A 15,878-nucleotide genomic window follows, 5' to 3' on the forward strand; every position below is an offset into this window, starting at 1 on the left:
TTTTGGACGATTGTTAAAGTTACATCCATCATTGCAATGGCTAATTTATCCTAAGTTTCTAACATTTTCCCTTTGTGTGCGCGCGCTGATCCCTTCAAATTGCTGCCGCACCGACTCCCTTCACGACCGGTATCGAGGCAATCGGCAGCTGCGGACTTTTTTTTTTGTGCATCGTGACACACAAACAGTAGGACGTGATTCATCATGTGAAAATCTTAAAAAAGAAAAGAAGAGAGAGAACGGTCAGGCGAGCGGTCCATTGTCAAGGCGTTTTCGAGAGATCTTTTTTTCTTTTGCCATAGTTCACGGGTTAGTTGATTTTCCCTTTCGACAGGTCAAGCCGAGTGAAAGGCGTTCGTCCTCCGAGCAGACATTTCGTCCACCCATTTCGTTTTGATTCCACCGCGACGCTGGTTGTATCTATCGGGCTATGAGGAAGATGTAATTCAAACAATAACGAATGAATCACCAGCTCGTAAACGAGGAGAAAGAAGGAAACGTGAAAAAAGTGAAAGGGCGAAAAATATATCCAAAGATTCCAATCTCTCTCCTCGTTTTATTTTTTATTTTCTCATCTGATTTATTATCAAAAGGAACTTCTTCTTCTTCTCCTCCTGCGCATGGCCTACAGGGGGGAAACAAAAATGAGGATTTCGTGAGTTTGTGTTTGAACTACCGAGAGATCAAAACACATAAAAACCCTTACGAAAAAGAAACTAAATAGAAAGAAAGAAGAAGAAAAAAAGGAGGTTTGAGCTATTAACTAGCATGTGATGTCTGTATAGAATCAAGCGCATAGATCCTAAAGCATTTGAGATAGTAGGAATGATGGGGCGCTTTATAGGCATCGTACTACAAACACAACAAAAGAAAGAAATTCCGGACACTCGTACACAGAAAAGTGTCTCATCTCTATGGGGTTTAAACCCGTGAAAGTTGTGCACCGAGCCGGATAATTTTTCGGCTTTGAATGATGGGCTTAAGATTTTACCCCTGTTGAAAAACTGGATCCATTAAAAAGAAGAAAAAAAAGTGAGTTTATGGGGCAAGTCAGTCAAAAGTCAGTCATGGGATGTGTCATTTTTTGAAATAAAATGTAGTCAAGTCAAAGTGTAAGTTAGGCGCAACCCTTGACCTAAAATAGTGTGGGATGTAGCATTTGCTGCTGCCCTTGGGCAAGGTTCACTTGTTGTCTTCGGTGGGGATGTTTTCTCTCTCACTCGTTGATGAGACGTCAATTGTGACACCTTTCTCATAAGGCACCGACTTGGGAACCCGGCAAGTCTGGCGAATCCAATCTAATCACGAATACATCCAGCGTGCAACGAAGAAAAAAAGTTATGAAAAAAATGTTCACCTTGCTGTTTTGCAAGCGCATGCGAAAAGTCGATCGAGTCGATGAATAATGGATGATTCATTCGCTAGCGCAGGATATCCATCAGTCGCTGGGTATTGTACGGAACCTTTTATTCAATTTCGGGACAAAACGCCGTCGCCAAAATAGCGGCGGCCAGAAAATTGCTGTTGCAAGGTCTGTTGAGAGGTGGTTGAGAACACCCTGAATAAGAGGTGGAGGTTGTCTCTCATCTATAATTACAACAACGCAGAGAGATAATAGTTATCTGTGAAAATGGGTGGGATCGGGGAGGTGTGTAGGTTTTTAAATGCCGTTTCCCGCCTGTCCCGACTGCCTGCCTTCCATTGCTTTTGCCCAAAAAAATGGAAAATCCCGCACGAAACAACCGACACCCAATTATTAAACGAGTCCATGAGCGACGTCGGAGGCCATCACCCGACTACGACGTTGTTGTTGTTGTTCTTCTTTTTTATTAGAAATAAAACTGTCTGAAGGAGAAAAATCAAAATCATTTTCTCAGTCCAGGAGACGGACGGGTCATCTCTTTTCTCTTTCGTCACGACGCCGCTTTAATAACGTTGGTTGTTGTCTATTTTCTCTTTCGTTGGGTTCGTTCAGGAGGGAAAGAACGAACGGCATACCATATATTTCCTCTTCAAGTCGGAATCGAATGGCCAAGGACGTGGAAAAGTGAAAGGAAGATGCCAGCACCACCACCACAAGGAAATCAAAGAAGAAAAAAACCTTCTCTCCCCTCAGTCTGTTGCTGCTTCACGTATAGTTTTATTATATTAGCTCTTTCTTTCTCTTTCTGACTATTTGATGGGCCGCAGCGCTACCTACTGTATATATCTACCTGGTTCAAATCGTGTTGTTATGCGCGCCGCCTCACCACCCCAAAAGAGAGAAAAAAACTTCTTTTGGGTTGATGAGAGAGGATAGAGCCTTCTCTCTTTCGTCACGGCTCACTATTCCTGCTTAACCCCCTTTTTTTTTATCCTTGTTCATTCATTTTCTGTCTTTCTTCACTTGCGACTCGTGGGGAGAAAATAAATCTCGGCGTCATGAGAGAATAAACAGACCAACCGCAACTACAACACAAACCGGTCATAAGCCACCGACCGAAACGAACGGCGGCACGAAAGCAAAGAAACGTCAGTCACACGAAAAAGAATTGTGAATTTTCTTCGTGTTGGGAAGCATTTTTCAAGTTGTTTTTGGCCAACCAGCGCACGCACCCGATGTCGGACATTGTTAAATTCCCCCTCTCGCCGGCAAATTGCGTGTTGTGCAGCCGCAAAAAGAGGTTTTAGGCTCCCGATTTCACCGCAGTTGATAAACTGGGCAGACACACAACGGCGATTAAAACGTGTCGACCAGTGAAGAGGCGGGACGGCGGTTGTTGATCAAAACTGGCCAGCACGATCCTTCCTTCTATCTTCTTTTTTTTTTCAGATAATTCCCCGTGGCGTTGAAACAACGAATCGTTTTGGCAAATGCTACATCATCATTGATCATTGATTAGGTACTACCCCATTCTGCGCGAGTCTAATTCGTTTAATATTTAAAAACGGCGCCTATTTGAGACTTGTACGTGTGTCGCTGTATTTTATTCCTTTCCCATTGACTCTCTCTCTCTCTCTGCACCAAGTGCTGACAAACGACTTTCCCGACCTGTTCTGACCTTCCTCCCCGGTGTAGTTTTTCTTTCTTTACAACATCCTGTCTGTCCGCCCCCAAAGGGCAGAGAAGGATACGTTACACGTACGCACACGAATGTATCACATCATCAATTTTGCTTCTCCAGCCAATTTCATAACTCTGAAATGGAAACAAAAGTGACAACTCATCAGTTGCGGGGCCGAAAAGAGAGAAATCCGTAACTAGTCAGACAAAAAAATAACATAAATTTTACCCGTTGGAAAACGAAACTGAAAAATTCAGACAATCGCGGAACGTGATACGCAAAAATTTCAATACAAAACTGCTGGGGAAACACGACGACGACGACCAAAACAGTTAATAACTGTGTAGGGGGCAGCAACAAAAAGAGAAATGAATAAAAAGAAAAAACTGTTGTCCTTGAATAACTTGTTTTAAGAGAAAAGAGAGAAAAAATCTTCATCAGGACTCTTCTTTGATGATGATACAGTGTAACTTTATGGCGCATGGATCAAGGACATTTCGCCGTTGTCCTGTCCAATAAAAATGTTAAAAACGAGAAAAAAGAAAAGCCGTCAGCGATAGGTGGTAGTAGTCGAGTCATTTTATATGGGTAGTATAGTAGGACTGTGGCGAAAATTTCATCGCTCGTGCGCGACGGGCGAACGACTCCATTTGTGGCTCATCTTGTTGACGGGGGGTCAGAATATCATTCGCATTTATAGCTCGTTGCCGATTATTACTAAAAACTATACGATGATACTTTAGACGGACGGAGGGGGCGAACGAGAGGGCGGCATTGTCCCGGCATTTTCCCTTTGTCTTTTTTCTTTCGAGACTTAATGGCTTTCGTAGATGACTAGAGTGGATAAACACCTTCGGCATCGTGACCGGAATTCTCTCATCAACTCGGGGAGGAGTTGACTCCACTCAATAAAAGAATAACACTAATAAACCGCAACAGCCTTAAAAGATATTCTTAACTTTTAAATCTAAATTGCACGTTTGGTGGACTGGTTCGGTCCCAAAAACAAGCCGTTTAGAGCTGCCAAGTACACTGGCATTCGTCATACATACAGACGGTTATTTTAACGATGGAAAATTTCCAGAAAGAGAAAGAAAAACGAAAACTGCCGAGCCACTCACAAGATATTCACGTGTGTGTGTTTGCACTTTTTGTAATCTCGCGAAATAAAGGTTGGAATTTTCCCATTATAAAGCTCACCATTTACTTTTGGATGAAGGTGGGAGATTACTGAGAGAGATGGCGGGATGTTGGTTTATTGGCCGCCGTCATTGTCCTCGTCGTCGGCTGGCCGAGGCTGGACGCTGTTGTAATGTTCTCCCAAACCGTACATGTGGCGATGGTAAGTGAGCAGTACCGGAGTAGATGATGGATCCGTGAATTCTTCGCCTATGATAACAGGACGACCTTCAGCCTGCACGACTTCAAAGGGACGTCGTAAAACTTGACTTAAAGCTCGCAACTGCAGTTAAGTGTTGTTATTGTTGCCGCAAGGGGTCAGAGGCAATGGATAAAAGAGAGAAAAAAAAATACACAAATGGAAATTAGTTTTCATCCATTCATCGTCAACGGAAAGGCCCCAAGGTTGTGCGCATCTCCTAAAGAGGAGGCTCCATCATCAATCGAAATTTTCCCTCCCTCCCTCGACAGGCTAAGCAATAGTTATTCATATTTTCACTGAGCGCAACAACAGCGGTCAAGAATGAAGAAGATTGTATTGTATGTACCTCCAGCTGGCTACCCCACGCGGCGGTTCGTTGGAGATCGTCGCAGTATTTCATGTATTGTTCTTCGTTTTCCACCTCGTCCATGAACGGCATGAAATCGTCCACGTTTGAACGCATAAATTCTGCCGCAAGATTGCGAAGTTGCTGCACAGACTGTGAGACACCTCCGCGGTTAATTTGGTGCAGTATGGCCGCGAACATGCTGGGGAAACAATGAAATATATTACGCCTTGTACGAAAATGAATTATGTAGAAAGTACCAGTTGCCATCAGATGGTATTTCAAAGAAAGTCAGATTTCGCTTGGCCAGTATTGCTTTGATTTTCTGGGTTTCAGTGTGCCTGACTCCCAAAAGATTAGCTTTCTCCTGTTCTTCAATCAACTGCACCCTTTCTTTGGCTTGGTCCTGTTTTTTGTCTCTTCTTCTTTGAGCCTTTGTGACTTTTCCTTCACCCTTGGCTGCCAAGTTTACATCTTCTAGTTGCTCAGAGATTTTCTTGGTTTCAGCTGTGGATTCCTTTTGAAAAATTAATTCAAAACATGACACAAACATATTTATCATATCAATGGGCTGCACAACCTGAAATTTCTTCAATTCTGCAGCATGTTTAGTCTCTATTTCAGTTTCTAGCTTGGCAATCTCCTCAGCCACGTCCTTCTTTTTCTTTTTGTCTCCTTTCGTTGCTGTCTTCTTCAAAGCTTGAATCTTTGCTGTTTGAATAAATATCAATAAGCAAAAAATATAAATAAACAAATATTCTCCGAGAATATGCAATTTTGAAAGTCCAAAGAACCTTGAATATCTTTTTTTTCCTTCCGGTGCCGAGCCAATAATTCTTCCTCGCCGTCCAACTCTTCAGCCTTCTCTTCTATTAATTCATCGGCGGAATTTTCTTCGGCCATTCTTTCTTTTCGAATGATGATTACAACACCAAAAAGCTCTGTAATCTCATGCGATCATAAATAAATGTACCTCAATAGGCACATAAATATACCAAGAATCCCCTACTAAACTGACTGAGCACACATGAGAAATGAGAATTTTCGAAAGCTAGCAGACGATGCCAGCTCATTTGAAACTAAACAGCATCCTTTTTGTATAAACACACGAGGACAATCGATTACCCAAATTCAACGGTAAAAATTGCCGTAGTTGATAGATGGTGATGACTATTCTTCGGTTTTTTCATCAGGTCTTTTGGTTTTTGGGGCTGCATCGATACAAAGAGATCGAGGATTACCCCTTTCCTTTTTTTGTTGTTTGCATGGCGAGGCGTTTCTGTTGTATACGCGCGCGTCCTTGACTAGCTAATCTACACACAAGACATATGGAATTGTGCGCGCTTTCTAATAAGACAGCAAAATTTCCTCAGGCTCAAGATGCGCTTGCTCAAGTCCAACAACGATAAAGCTCCCTTTGTGATGCAATAGTCAGCAGCTGCATACCATTTTTCTCATTGCCCCGCCAACGTGAAGCAAGTCATTGCTAAAACACATTCAATTTGCAAATAACTGTGCATTTCTCAAAACCACTTGAAAGTCAAATTTCAGCGGCACTTAATGTTGAACGTGTATTCGGTACATCAATCATAAAATTCCAAAAAACTTAGCGGAATGCAAAATATGCCATTCTTCCACGGGTTAAATCTTCGGACGTTGCTAACAAACTAATATGTCGCCATGGGAGGCTATTTGATCAGATTACTAAATAATAATGAAGAAGAAGAAAGAGGCAAGAAATAATTCGCTATCTTTTGCCATCAGCGTAGTATCGATAATAATGGCCTTCAATTTGACTCAGAAAAACTTATTTAGCCAGTGACCACAAAGGATCGAGTTGGCTGAGCGGATCAGAAGGATCAGACATTGAACCGAGCTGAGAGGCGTTTTTAAAACTTTCTTTTGTAACGCGGTGTATATTTGTTTGGCCGCCGTCCAACGTGAAGTTTGCAGGATCAAGGATAGCCAACGCCCCTAGAGCCTGGCTCTTTTTTGGCGTAGGTGTGTCTGTCGTTTGCAACATCGCTGCTGGTTCTTCTGTTACTTGGGAAGCCACTTCTTCCGTTGCTGTCGTTTCTTTCAAAACATTCGCCGCTGCCTCCAACACAGGTGTCGCATCTACAAAGATCGAACGCGTCATAAATCAAATGCAAAATGTTGGCAACGGTTAAACATTTTTACTGTTCGAAGGAGTTGGAATCGGTGAATGAATGAAATCTTGCGATGGATGATGTTTCTTTATAGGGGATCCTTGCAATGAAGTCGTTCCCGACAAAATTCCTCCTATATTCAAGCAAATTATTGTTATTGTTATTTTTTATTTATTTTTTATGTAAAATCTTTTAGAGTTTATTGAAAAACTTTTACTTTTCATGAGTAAATCCTGGGCGTGATAAAGTAAGGCTTGGTAAGCAAAGAGCAAGTGTTCACGATCTCGGAACATGTTGCGTCGATGCTGGCAAAGGCTCGCCGCAACCCGTACGACGTCCAACAGTCCATGGCCTATCAGAAAAGGATTCATCATTATTTCATGCAAGTAATGTTAAGCTTGTACAAATCGTATGATGGATGAGCTTACCTGAAGTAAGGTCATTGAGGGCCGTAGAGAGGAGGCAAAAAAGACCAGTACGTCCTGCGCCCGCCAGACAATGGACAACGATCGGATGGGTTTTGCTTCGTTGCTGCTGCCAACAGTGAAGCACTTCATTCGTCAATTGAAGAAACTGGGCAGGCGAAGCGGGAAAGCTACTTCCAGGCCAAGCTGTAAATTGTAAGTGTATGACTACACGCTGTTTGGCTTCTCCCTAAAACAAAACAAAACAAAAAAGTCGTCAACTCTCTGCATAGGTGAATTTAAAAATTCATAGAAAATGGAAGTTGTAAAAATAAAATTACGTTTTTGCTGAGACCAAGGATTCGTTCGTGGCAATACGAGCGGATGTTACTGCTCTGAAGTGTTATGGTCCAGGGGCCAGAGATGACATCACGGCCCTTCTCTACAGGCCAATAAATAGCTATCGTTGAAGGGCTGGGCTTGGGTATTTCGGCGTCCGAAAGTAAACAAACAACAATTTCAACCGATTGTTGCCATATCATCGTCCAAAAGTCCTGCTGGCTGCAAGGCAATGGCGTTTGAGTGGCGATGAAAGAGGGAGCGCCAGGCGATAAAGCAGGAACCAAAGAGGCGTTAATGTAATCATCCTTTGTAGTGGGCAGCTCCACACGATTGTGGTCGTAAGGTAGCACATCTGGGAGTCGGTTCTTCATGGGATAACACCGCGCCACCGAAATACTGTGACGAGTTGACTCACGCTCTTGCAATTCCAGCACTTCCTTCCAGCGGGTGTCCAGTGAGGTTGGTCCATTGAGACTTTTGCGAGTCAGGCCGTCCACCAATTTGTCCAACTTCTCGACCTCCACAGCCAATTTACATGCTAATTCAGCGTCAGCTAAAGGATCTTTGTGGCCAGTGGTTGGGAGCGTTGCTAGTTTCACTTCAGATTTGGTAGGTGATTCGTGGAAAGGAAAAGATTCAGTAGCGGAGGAGATGGACGTGGGTTTGATTGGATCAGGCGTGGCAACAGGAGCCATCATAACCGCCTTGATGGTTGAATTGGTCAGCGTAGTCGTACCTTGTGTACTCCCACCAGGAGTTTGAGCCTCTCTAGGTTGTGGCTCCAATAGACCGCCGATAGGAGCCATAGGAACAGAAAGATCTAAAAGCGTCAAAAGCTCTAAATTGCTAGCGACTTGTCCAACGCCTGTGGGATTTGGCGGCACGGTGACGGGTAAATGAGCTACGGGAGCCTGAGCAACAGTAGGAGCGGGAGGAACTGATGTGGGAGCCAACGGAGTAGGCTGAAGAATTTGCTCTGCGGCCGGAGGATAAGAATTGGCAGCCGGATAGTAAGATCCAGGATGCTGGTAGTGATAGTTATTGACTGGATCAACTGGATTTGGATAGTAAGGATAATGTTGATACTGTCCGATTCCGGAAGCCGAAGCGGCGGTTATTAATCCCGGACCTTGATGTCCGGCTGACTGAGAGAGAGCCGAATTATTAGTACCTGTTACTCCGTGTTGATAACCCCCACTCCCGTCTATGTTTGGATTGGACGAGCTGTATCCGTACTGATATTGATGCATTGAAGCTGCAGCCGCTGTTGTTGTTGCAGGCGGATAGCCGTACATGGAACTGCCCGGATAATAGGGATACTGTTGTTGCTGAGTTGGAGGAATGTTTACATGAGTGTTTGGATAAGACAAGGGACCCGATTGGGTTTCTCTCCCAACGGATGGTTGGTTCAGATAACTCGCAACCCCATAAGTCTGCTGCTGTTGAGATACGGCAACAGCCGTTTGGGAAAAAGATGAAGGAGCTGCAGAAGATGGTTGCTGTTGGGTTGCCGGGGCAAAGTGAGGAGCATAAGCCGATGAAGTTCCTCCATTAGGAGTCATATAACTCACTGTTGGGTAATTGGTTGAGGAATTAGAAGTTGTTGTTACGGGAACACTGGGGGTAGGTTGTTGCCCCATTTGAGAGACTGTAGGGTACGCTTGTTGCTGCATCGACAAGGCGATGTCGTACGATGTCGCACCAAGAACTTGGCCATAATAGTTGGAAGTAGGTGGATAATTCTGAGGTTGCATATGTTGAGTTGAACCAAAAGACTGCGGGTTGTTTCCTCCTCCTGACGGTTGCTGACCCAGATACGCCTGACCTCCTGCTGATGGATAAGACGGTTGTTGGGGTTGGCTAGTAGGAATCGGATGCGGATTGACTGCAGTGGTGGGTTGCTGATGAAGGGGAGAAGCCGAAGGAGAAGGATAATTGTAGCTGGATTGAGCCAAACTAGAAGCACCCGGTTGGGTGGCTGAAAACGACGAAGACCTATCAGTTGTTTGGAAACCACTACTATAAGTTGGTCTTGGTAGATTTGGTCCAGAAGGTGGGAACCCACTTTGGGAAGTATTATTTTGATAGTAATAAGAATTGCCGTCAGGCACATAGGGCGTCGATTGCGGATGGCGAACACTCTGCTCGGCACCAAGAGGAGTCGGACGTTGATACGGGTAACTAAACGGGGCGACGGCATCAGCTCCAGCAGAACCCGGTGGAGGTGCTGACGATGTGGTTGGAATAAAAGATGGTTCCATTCCAACTCGATCTTTTTTCATTAAATGAAGAAAATCTTTCAACTTCGGACCGCTCGTTACATCAGTAGATTCTGGAATTTCGGGTCGTGGGTTGGTCACATGAGTGGGGCGATTCCGTTCTCGTGCAGCCTCCTGCTGTTCACGCTCTTCCTGTTGGACACGACAGACGGATCGCAAACGCTGCAAGAGTTTCGTGACATTCGTGTCCATCTTCCTGTAGAATTCGAGACCTTTTTGGCACTTTGCAATCAGATCTGGATAGGCCTCGGCGGAAGCCATCAGAGCAGCCACGGTTGCAATTCGACGCTGCTGAATGTCGGCGGTGGAGCGTCGCGTGTCTGCGTATCGAGCATTAGCTTCCGTTAAAGCAACAAGGATCTTCTCCTGGGCTGAAAGATTTTGTTCGATTAACGAAGTCAACCGTTGGTGCTTTGCCAACTCCTTGGTAAATAGGACCTCTAAATCCGTTTGGTGGGTTGCCAATTTGGTGATGGCATCGGCTTGAAGGGCTTCACGTAATTGAGTGTAAAGCATTTGGCGTTGTTTGCGCATCTCTTCCACCTTGTCGAGAAGCCGATGCAACTCTTTAATAGCTGCTTGGTCTTTACTTGATTCCAACACTTGAATACTGGGTAACTGAGCTTGGATTTCAGATAATGGAAGGCTTAAAGTCCGCAAATTGTCCAAATGTGAATTGATGGCTTTATGCAGGGGCATGTTGGAATCAGCAGCTTTTGCGTGGGCTTCGACAAAGCGACCAGCTTCAAGCGAAAGTTCTTTTAAGATCATTGAAGGGGGTCGTTTGCCTTGGCCTTGATAAATCCTTACATTTTCTTGTTCTTTGCTCAAAAGATTTTGGATTTCGGCCAGTGAAGACTCTACATCAGTGTAGACCGACGACAGCTCACCCATGGCATCAATCAGACTTTGGACCACGTTTGTTTCGACACTAAACGCTGCGCAGAGATCAATCAACTCCTGCGGTAGACCCGTTGGTTCCAAATGCACTCTCAATTGGTCAACCTGCATTTCAGTAAATAAATCATTTGTATGTGGCTAAATGGAGAACTATTGAATATTAACCTGAAGTGATGTTAAAAACAATGCCAATTCTTGATCTTTTTCTTCGACATTTCCACCAACTCGACGTAGTAGTTTGGCTTTTTCCTCACTGATTGAAAAACACACGAAACTTTAACTTTGGATGGCTTTGAATAATTCAACAACAATCGTGCAATACCTGTAGAGTGAAGATGTTTCGTGAGCTTCCATGGGTACTAATCGATGAAAAATATCCTGGCCAGCGATTTCAGGGTCTGTAACATCGAAAGGCGTGCCTTTCACAAGAGATGCGCCCTTAATGTCAGGTAATGAGGCGCGGTCGGGAACTTTTTCATGGTAAACGAATTCGTTTTCTTTCTCGGCTGCCTTGAGTTTGCCACCAACAACGTCATGGACGAAAGAAATCGCGTCATTGACACTTTCTGATTTATTTTCTAGTTTTTTGGCTTTTTTGGTCGCCTCTGTAAGTTTATCCATTGCAGCCTGTTAATACAAAAAAATCGTGCTGAATTGTAAAGAAAGATAAGTTAAAATGTCAAGGAATACTACCTGAAAGTAAGCAAGTCTTTCTCCCATCTTCTGCATCTCCTCACTATGTATACCCATGTAGAGCAAAGCCACACACTGATGGAACGTCATCTTGAATTCGCTGTACTTTTTCCAAATATTGTAAGCTTTGACTCCGGCAACTTCGACTAGGGCATTACTGTATGTGGTAATTGTATGAATTAGTATGAACCTAAATTATGTGTAAGAGCAAGTTAAATAAGGTAAGAGTCTTCCTATGCACTCACAACCTCCTAACCTTACTTAACCTCATTATAAATCTTTATTGATTGAACATTACCCATCTGGAAGGTTGTCACCCTGATCCAGCACTTTAACAGCTGACTTGTAATAATCAACAATCTGGGCAGCTGCCTGTTAACCATTTATTAAAATGTTTTGGATTTGCTGAGAGATGATTACTCACTTATTAATAAATTACCCGATTGAGTTGCTTAAGTTGCCGTGGCTGTGGCACGGGATGCTGCAGATGAGCTACTGGATGTTGTTTTTGATGAGCCCGATTCTTCAAAGGTTTTGTCAGATAATTGCGCTTTAGGTCCAGCGTTCCACAGTGCATCGAACGTGTCCATCTGGGCTGTCTTAACAAACACCTGATGCAGTCCAGCAGCAGCGAATGTTAGTAAAAACTGAGCCGAAAAGTAATCATTGTGCGGCTCAGCTGTTTTGTTCATAGGCTACTCGTACTTGACTCGATCGGCTAGAAAAAAAAATCCAATTTCATTCATTATTAATTAAAAATTGAACGATCAAAAAGATATACCTTGTCATCCGATCCAACTGTCGGGTTAGTAGGATTCGATTGTATTGTCACTTGAACGACACGTACTCTCCGTCCAAAATATCGCGGGCTGGAAGTAACCTGGACAATACCTTCCACCTTAACGGCCAACTGCGAGCCAATGGTTGTCGTTATCGTCTCTCCGGCCACTCTCGGCTGAGGGCTCACCGCCAACTGTTTAGGGTGTATACAAAATCAAGTTCAAATAATTCACTAATCTTATAAATCATTCACTTTAACTTGATGGAAGTGGTCTGCAGTGTCTGGAACATGAACCGCGGAAAGCAAAGAGGTGTTTCTATGAGTAACTTCAAGCAATCCAAGATGCATCCAACGTTCTAACAGATTAAGGAAGAATAATTAGATTTAAATAGTGTTACGGATGTGAAAAATGATCATACCAAGTGATTAATAAGTTTCAAATCAGGGATGCCATCGCGGAAACGTCTTACGAGATCGACAGCTTCAGGGCATCGAGTGGCCATACTCCGCACAGCGACGTGATCTGCTTGCACCGTCTTGTTGATCATGGGCAGATCGTTTTCGACAGTCATAACGCCTAGCTGAGACGCCCGGAGGTAGGTGGACTCGACCGTCTGGGTCATGATCAAGGCCGTCTGCTTTTGTAGCTGCAAATTCGTGAGGCTCTCCTGGTACTGGTCGGGGTCGAAGGCGCTCTGTCCGAGCTTGGACAGGCTTCGGCCACCTGCCGGAGCACAAACACCGACTTCCTCAGCTGGTGAGTAATTCGACCGCAGCGCTGCAGTTCGTCTCGGGTGGCAGCCGCTACGGCGTGAGCGATGGCCGACGGCGGGGCTGTCTGAAGCGTTCGACAAGCCTGGACAAGTTGAGAGCACGCCGACAGGAATTCGACTCGCAATCGGCCGAATTCGGCTTGAAACTGAAGAACGCGGGTGGGGCTGGTGGTTGCCTTCAGTGAAGACATTCCCTTCCAGATAAAGCTTCGAGGCCAACACTAATCTTTCTATGAGAGAAACGGCTACAGCATCGGATCCAGTGCCGCAACTCAGGTGAGATTCGGCCAGGGTGAAATCGCGCAATCCCTGAATCCAAAAGTAGAGATGCTCAGCGATGCTCCGTCAAAATGCGGCCCAACAAGCGATCCAGTATCTTGTGGGCAATGGAATGGTGGCCATATTTTATAAAAAACCAAATAAGAAATTAATTATCGACTGAATTGAAAACATTTAAAGCAAGGAATTATACCTTGTGGCAGAGCGGGCGATTCGGAAAGCCACCCACAAGTTGACCCTAAAGATGACTTCGTGGACCACTTCGCTGGCCTGTTGAGACCAACAATGAGAGGCGTGCGTCTGGAACATGAGAACGCACAACAATGGAATTGCCAACAACTCTTGATCGCTTTGAACGGTGAGTTTCTTGAGCATTGACATGATGTCAACCAATGCTGGTACAATGGCGGACGGTTGGGTGTCTCCGATGGCAGCCAGGGCCTGGCACAGCAGGACTAACGTGGAACCGGAAGATTGAAGCAAAAGGCGAGTGAGGCAATCAATAAGGTGTCCCTGATTTCTGGTCCGGCGACACGACTCAGCTGGACGGCTGATGTCAACGCAATCTTGAGTTCCCTCTCTTCGGTTTTTCCCGCCAAGCAGAGGCCCAATATGAGCGATTCGACAGCTAGGGCAGCGTCGTGGCTTAAATCGGGCACTGAAGACGACAAAGAATTTTGTTTGCTAAATATAACTACTAGTTGGACAAGTAGCTGAACTGCTTTCGCTGCAACAGACCGGTCGCAACTGTAGCAACACTGATTCTAAATCAAGAGCAACTTTGTATCTAAAATTATGGAATAAAAATACTGGGTGAAATCGACAAAAAGGTATCTTGAATTTTAAAATTGAATTACTAGCTTTGAGGATAAAACAGCCATGGCTAGCGGGTTACTAGAACGTCCAGCGATCTGAATTTTCAAGTCAGACAAAACTTGAGCCTGGACACCTCTCCTGGAATCGCACAAATATTCAAGAAGCAGGAGTAGCTGTTGAGGGATTTCGACCAGAGTTTCACTAGCCAGCAGTGTGTGTAGTGTCACACAGACGAAATTTTGGGCAGGGTAGCTGTGCAAGAGCTGTGCGCACAAACGTCGAACCATGGCGGCCGTGTGAGCATCATGGTGCATGTACTGCAAGATGGGGATGAGCTTGAGCTTGATATTTACAGGTGTTACCAGTCCCTGAATCATCTCGGCAATTTTGCTGCACATGTTGACGGAAAAGGTTCAAGACTGTGCGGCAAACTTGGATGCGGCGTAGATAGCTGCCTCTAACTCTACAGCATCGTGCAAATCCAAACTGTCGCGAATGCTGTGATTCACTGATTTCCGATCATAATAATTTCCATACTCCCCAAAGTTCTCAGTGCCATGAGATCTTGCAATCTAACCATAAAAACAGAATCAATATTGAGTGATTGAAAATTAGAATAATATTCAAAAGTACTGGATTATTGGAATGAATAACTGTGAATATTATTTTGACAAATTCATCCACGTTGAGGATCTTGTCTAGATGCCTTTCACTTTGCTGGCAGACTATTAGAACACACAGTCTGGGGAAATTTTTTTAAAGAAAGTCAAATTGGAAACACAGATTGGAAATTATAAACAAACATCAACACTTTTAAATTCATACCTTGTCCTGAAGACCTCTTCCAGCTTTAGGAATGCAGAATTTATCAGAATCGAAAATGGATACTTCTCAAAAAGTCTAGGGAAACAAATAATGGCCTCACAGAGCGTAACCCTGAAAATTTGCGAATAATTTGGATAATTATTATCAGAAGCTTTCATTAACATCAAAATACAATTTCATCATGGAAATAGCCAGCTAGTCGGTTAAAACATGTAAACTACCTTTGTCTAGCTCTGTTAAAGCTGTGTTTGCATCTTGTTCTGGTTTTCCAAATAAATGTTCATTAAATGTGGTTCTCAAACCTACAGTTAAACCATTTCATCCTCAGTAAATAAATCTTCTAAGATCCACTCTCTTTTCCTTCGAACATTTTGAAGTTCAATGTTGTTGTCTCTTCTAACATCCTATTCCTATCCCCTTTAAATTCCGGTCAAGTGCTAATCAGCAACACCACGCGCTCTCCTCTCTTCAAAGTTTCCATTTATTGAATATATTGGAATTATTCGATTCCGATTGAAATAACCTAAACAAATAATGTTGAAATAACAATTTTGAAATATTGCAACTAATTTATTTGAGTTTTAAATTTAAATCATCATCTTTTAACTAGGGCTGTGGCCCGGGCGATGAAAACCCGGGCCACCGCCCGGGCTGAACGAAAAAAAAACCAACCCGACTCGACCCACCGAGGCATTTTTAATGGTTAGTTGGCAGCCACCCGAGTTCCTCTTTCTCTTCCCCATGAACGCCATACCAAACCTCCTCTTTTGGGCTAAATAATTGTTCGCAGCCAGCCATCATCAAAGGTGAAGTCTCCACATTTTTCAGTTTATAACTAGCCGATTACTATTTCTTAACACAAATT

General features: G+C 43.9%; 3 protein-coding genes across 5 annotated transcripts; all 3 read right to left on the reverse strand.

Moving 5' to 3' along the window:
• Positions 1–167: 167 nt before the first annotated feature.
• LOC124312644 (deubiquitinase OTUD6B-like) lies at positions 168–5,830 on the reverse strand. 3 transcript variants are annotated; one of them, XR_006910600.1, is made up of 6 exons: positions 5,566–5,830; positions 5,352–5,482; positions 5,032–5,288; positions 4,772–4,973; positions 4,245–4,506; positions 168–625 (listed from the first exon to the last, which is right to left on the reverse strand). XR_006910600.1 is itself a non-coding variant. In XM_046777134.1 (6 exons), the coding sequence occupies exons 1-5, from the start codon at positions 5,672–5,674 to the stop codon at positions 4,300–4,302; spliced, it is 906 nt and encodes a 301-aa protein (XP_046633090.1). In that variant the 5' UTR covers positions 5,675–5,830; the 3' UTR covers positions 168–625; positions 4,252–4,299. The 3 variants fall into 3 exon arrangements, 2 of the variants coding, with proteins under 2 accessions (XP_046633090.1, XP_046633089.1); XM_046777134.1 differs by having other exon boundaries at positions 4,252–4,506; XM_046777133.1 differs by lacking the exon at positions 168–625 and having other exon boundaries at positions 4,182–4,506.
• A 498-nt stretch (positions 5,831–6,328) lies between these two features.
• LOC124312007 (tyrosine-protein phosphatase non-receptor type 23-like) lies at positions 6,329–15,452 on the reverse strand. The gene is made up of 18 exons (XM_046776393.1): positions 15,235–15,452; positions 15,014–15,124; positions 14,822–14,930; positions 14,230–14,760; positions 13,566–14,159; positions 12,740–13,469; positions 12,573–12,676; positions 12,321–12,512; positions 11,979–12,257; positions 11,838–11,911; positions 11,540–11,696; positions 11,169–11,473; positions 11,012–11,099; positions 7,667–10,951; positions 7,350–7,575; positions 7,139–7,273; positions 6,953–7,054; positions 6,329–6,889 (listed from the first exon to the last, which is right to left on the reverse strand). The coding sequence occupies exons 9-18, from the start codon at positions 12,114–12,116 to the stop codon at positions 6,579–6,581; spliced, it is 4,821 nt and encodes a 1,606-aa protein (XP_046632349.1). The 5' UTR covers positions 12,117–12,257; positions 12,321–12,512; positions 12,573–12,676; positions 12,740–13,469; positions 13,566–14,159; positions 14,230–14,760; positions 14,822–14,930; positions 15,014–15,124; positions 15,235–15,452; the 3' UTR covers positions 6,329–6,578.
• On the reverse strand, positions 12,228–15,193 carry LOC124311916 (integrator complex subunit 7-like). The gene is made up of 10 exons (XM_046776282.1): positions 15,186–15,193; positions 15,014–15,124; positions 14,822–14,930; positions 14,621–14,760; positions 14,230–14,578; positions 14,111–14,136; positions 13,566–14,030; positions 12,740–13,433; positions 12,321–12,512; positions 12,228–12,257 (listed from the first exon to the last, which is right to left on the reverse strand). Exons 1-10 carry the CDS (start codon positions 15,191–15,193, stop codon positions 12,228–12,230), a joined length of 2,124 nt encoding a protein of 707 aa, XP_046632238.1.
• Positions 15,453–15,878: the final 426 nt, after the last annotated feature.

The sequence above is a fragment of the Daphnia pulicaria genome, chromosome 8 (assembly GCF_021234035.1).
Source record: "Daphnia pulicaria isolate SC F1-1A chromosome 8, SC_F0-13Bv2, whole genome shotgun sequence".
Lineage (NCBI taxonomy): Eukaryota > Metazoa > Arthropoda > Branchiopoda > Diplostraca > Daphniidae > Daphnia > Daphnia pulicaria.

Bases quoted from the DNA above. Each gene is read 5' to 3' on its own strand.
- LOC124312644 (XM_046777134.1), bottom strand. From the start codon at position 5,674: ATGGCCGAAGAAAATTCCGCCGATGAATTAATAGAAGAGAAGGCTGAA. The intron at 5,289-5,351 runs GTTGTGCAGCCC...ATTTTTCAAAAG, and splicing joins CAGAATTGAAGAAATTTCAG to GAATCCACAGCTGAAACCAA. The intron at 4,507-4,771 runs GTACATACAATA...ACTTAACTGCAG, and splicing joins CGTGGGGTAGCCAGCTGGAG to TTGCGAGCTTTAAGTCAAGT.
- LOC124312007 (XM_046776393.1), bottom strand. From the start codon at position 12,116: ATGCACTGTGGAACGCTGGACCTAAAGCGCAATTATCTGACAAAACCT. The intron at 11,100-11,168 runs GTATTGCACGAT...TTTTTCAATCAG, and splicing joins GAAACATCTTCACTCTACAG to TGAGGAAAAAGCCAAACTAC. The intron at 6,890-6,952 runs GTAAAAATGTTT...CGATCTTTGTAG, and splicing joins GATTCCAACTCCTTCGAACA to ATGCGACACCTGTGTTGGAG.
- LOC124311916 (XM_046776282.1), bottom strand. The intron at 14,931-15,013 runs GTATGAATTTAA...AAATTTCCCCAG, and splicing joins GAAGAGGTCTTCAGGACAAG to ACTGTGTGTTCTAATAGTCT. The intron at 14,031-14,110 runs GTCTGTTGCAGC...TGTCGTCTTCAG, and splicing joins TGTTGCTACAGTTGCGACCG to TGCCCGATTTAAGCCACGAC.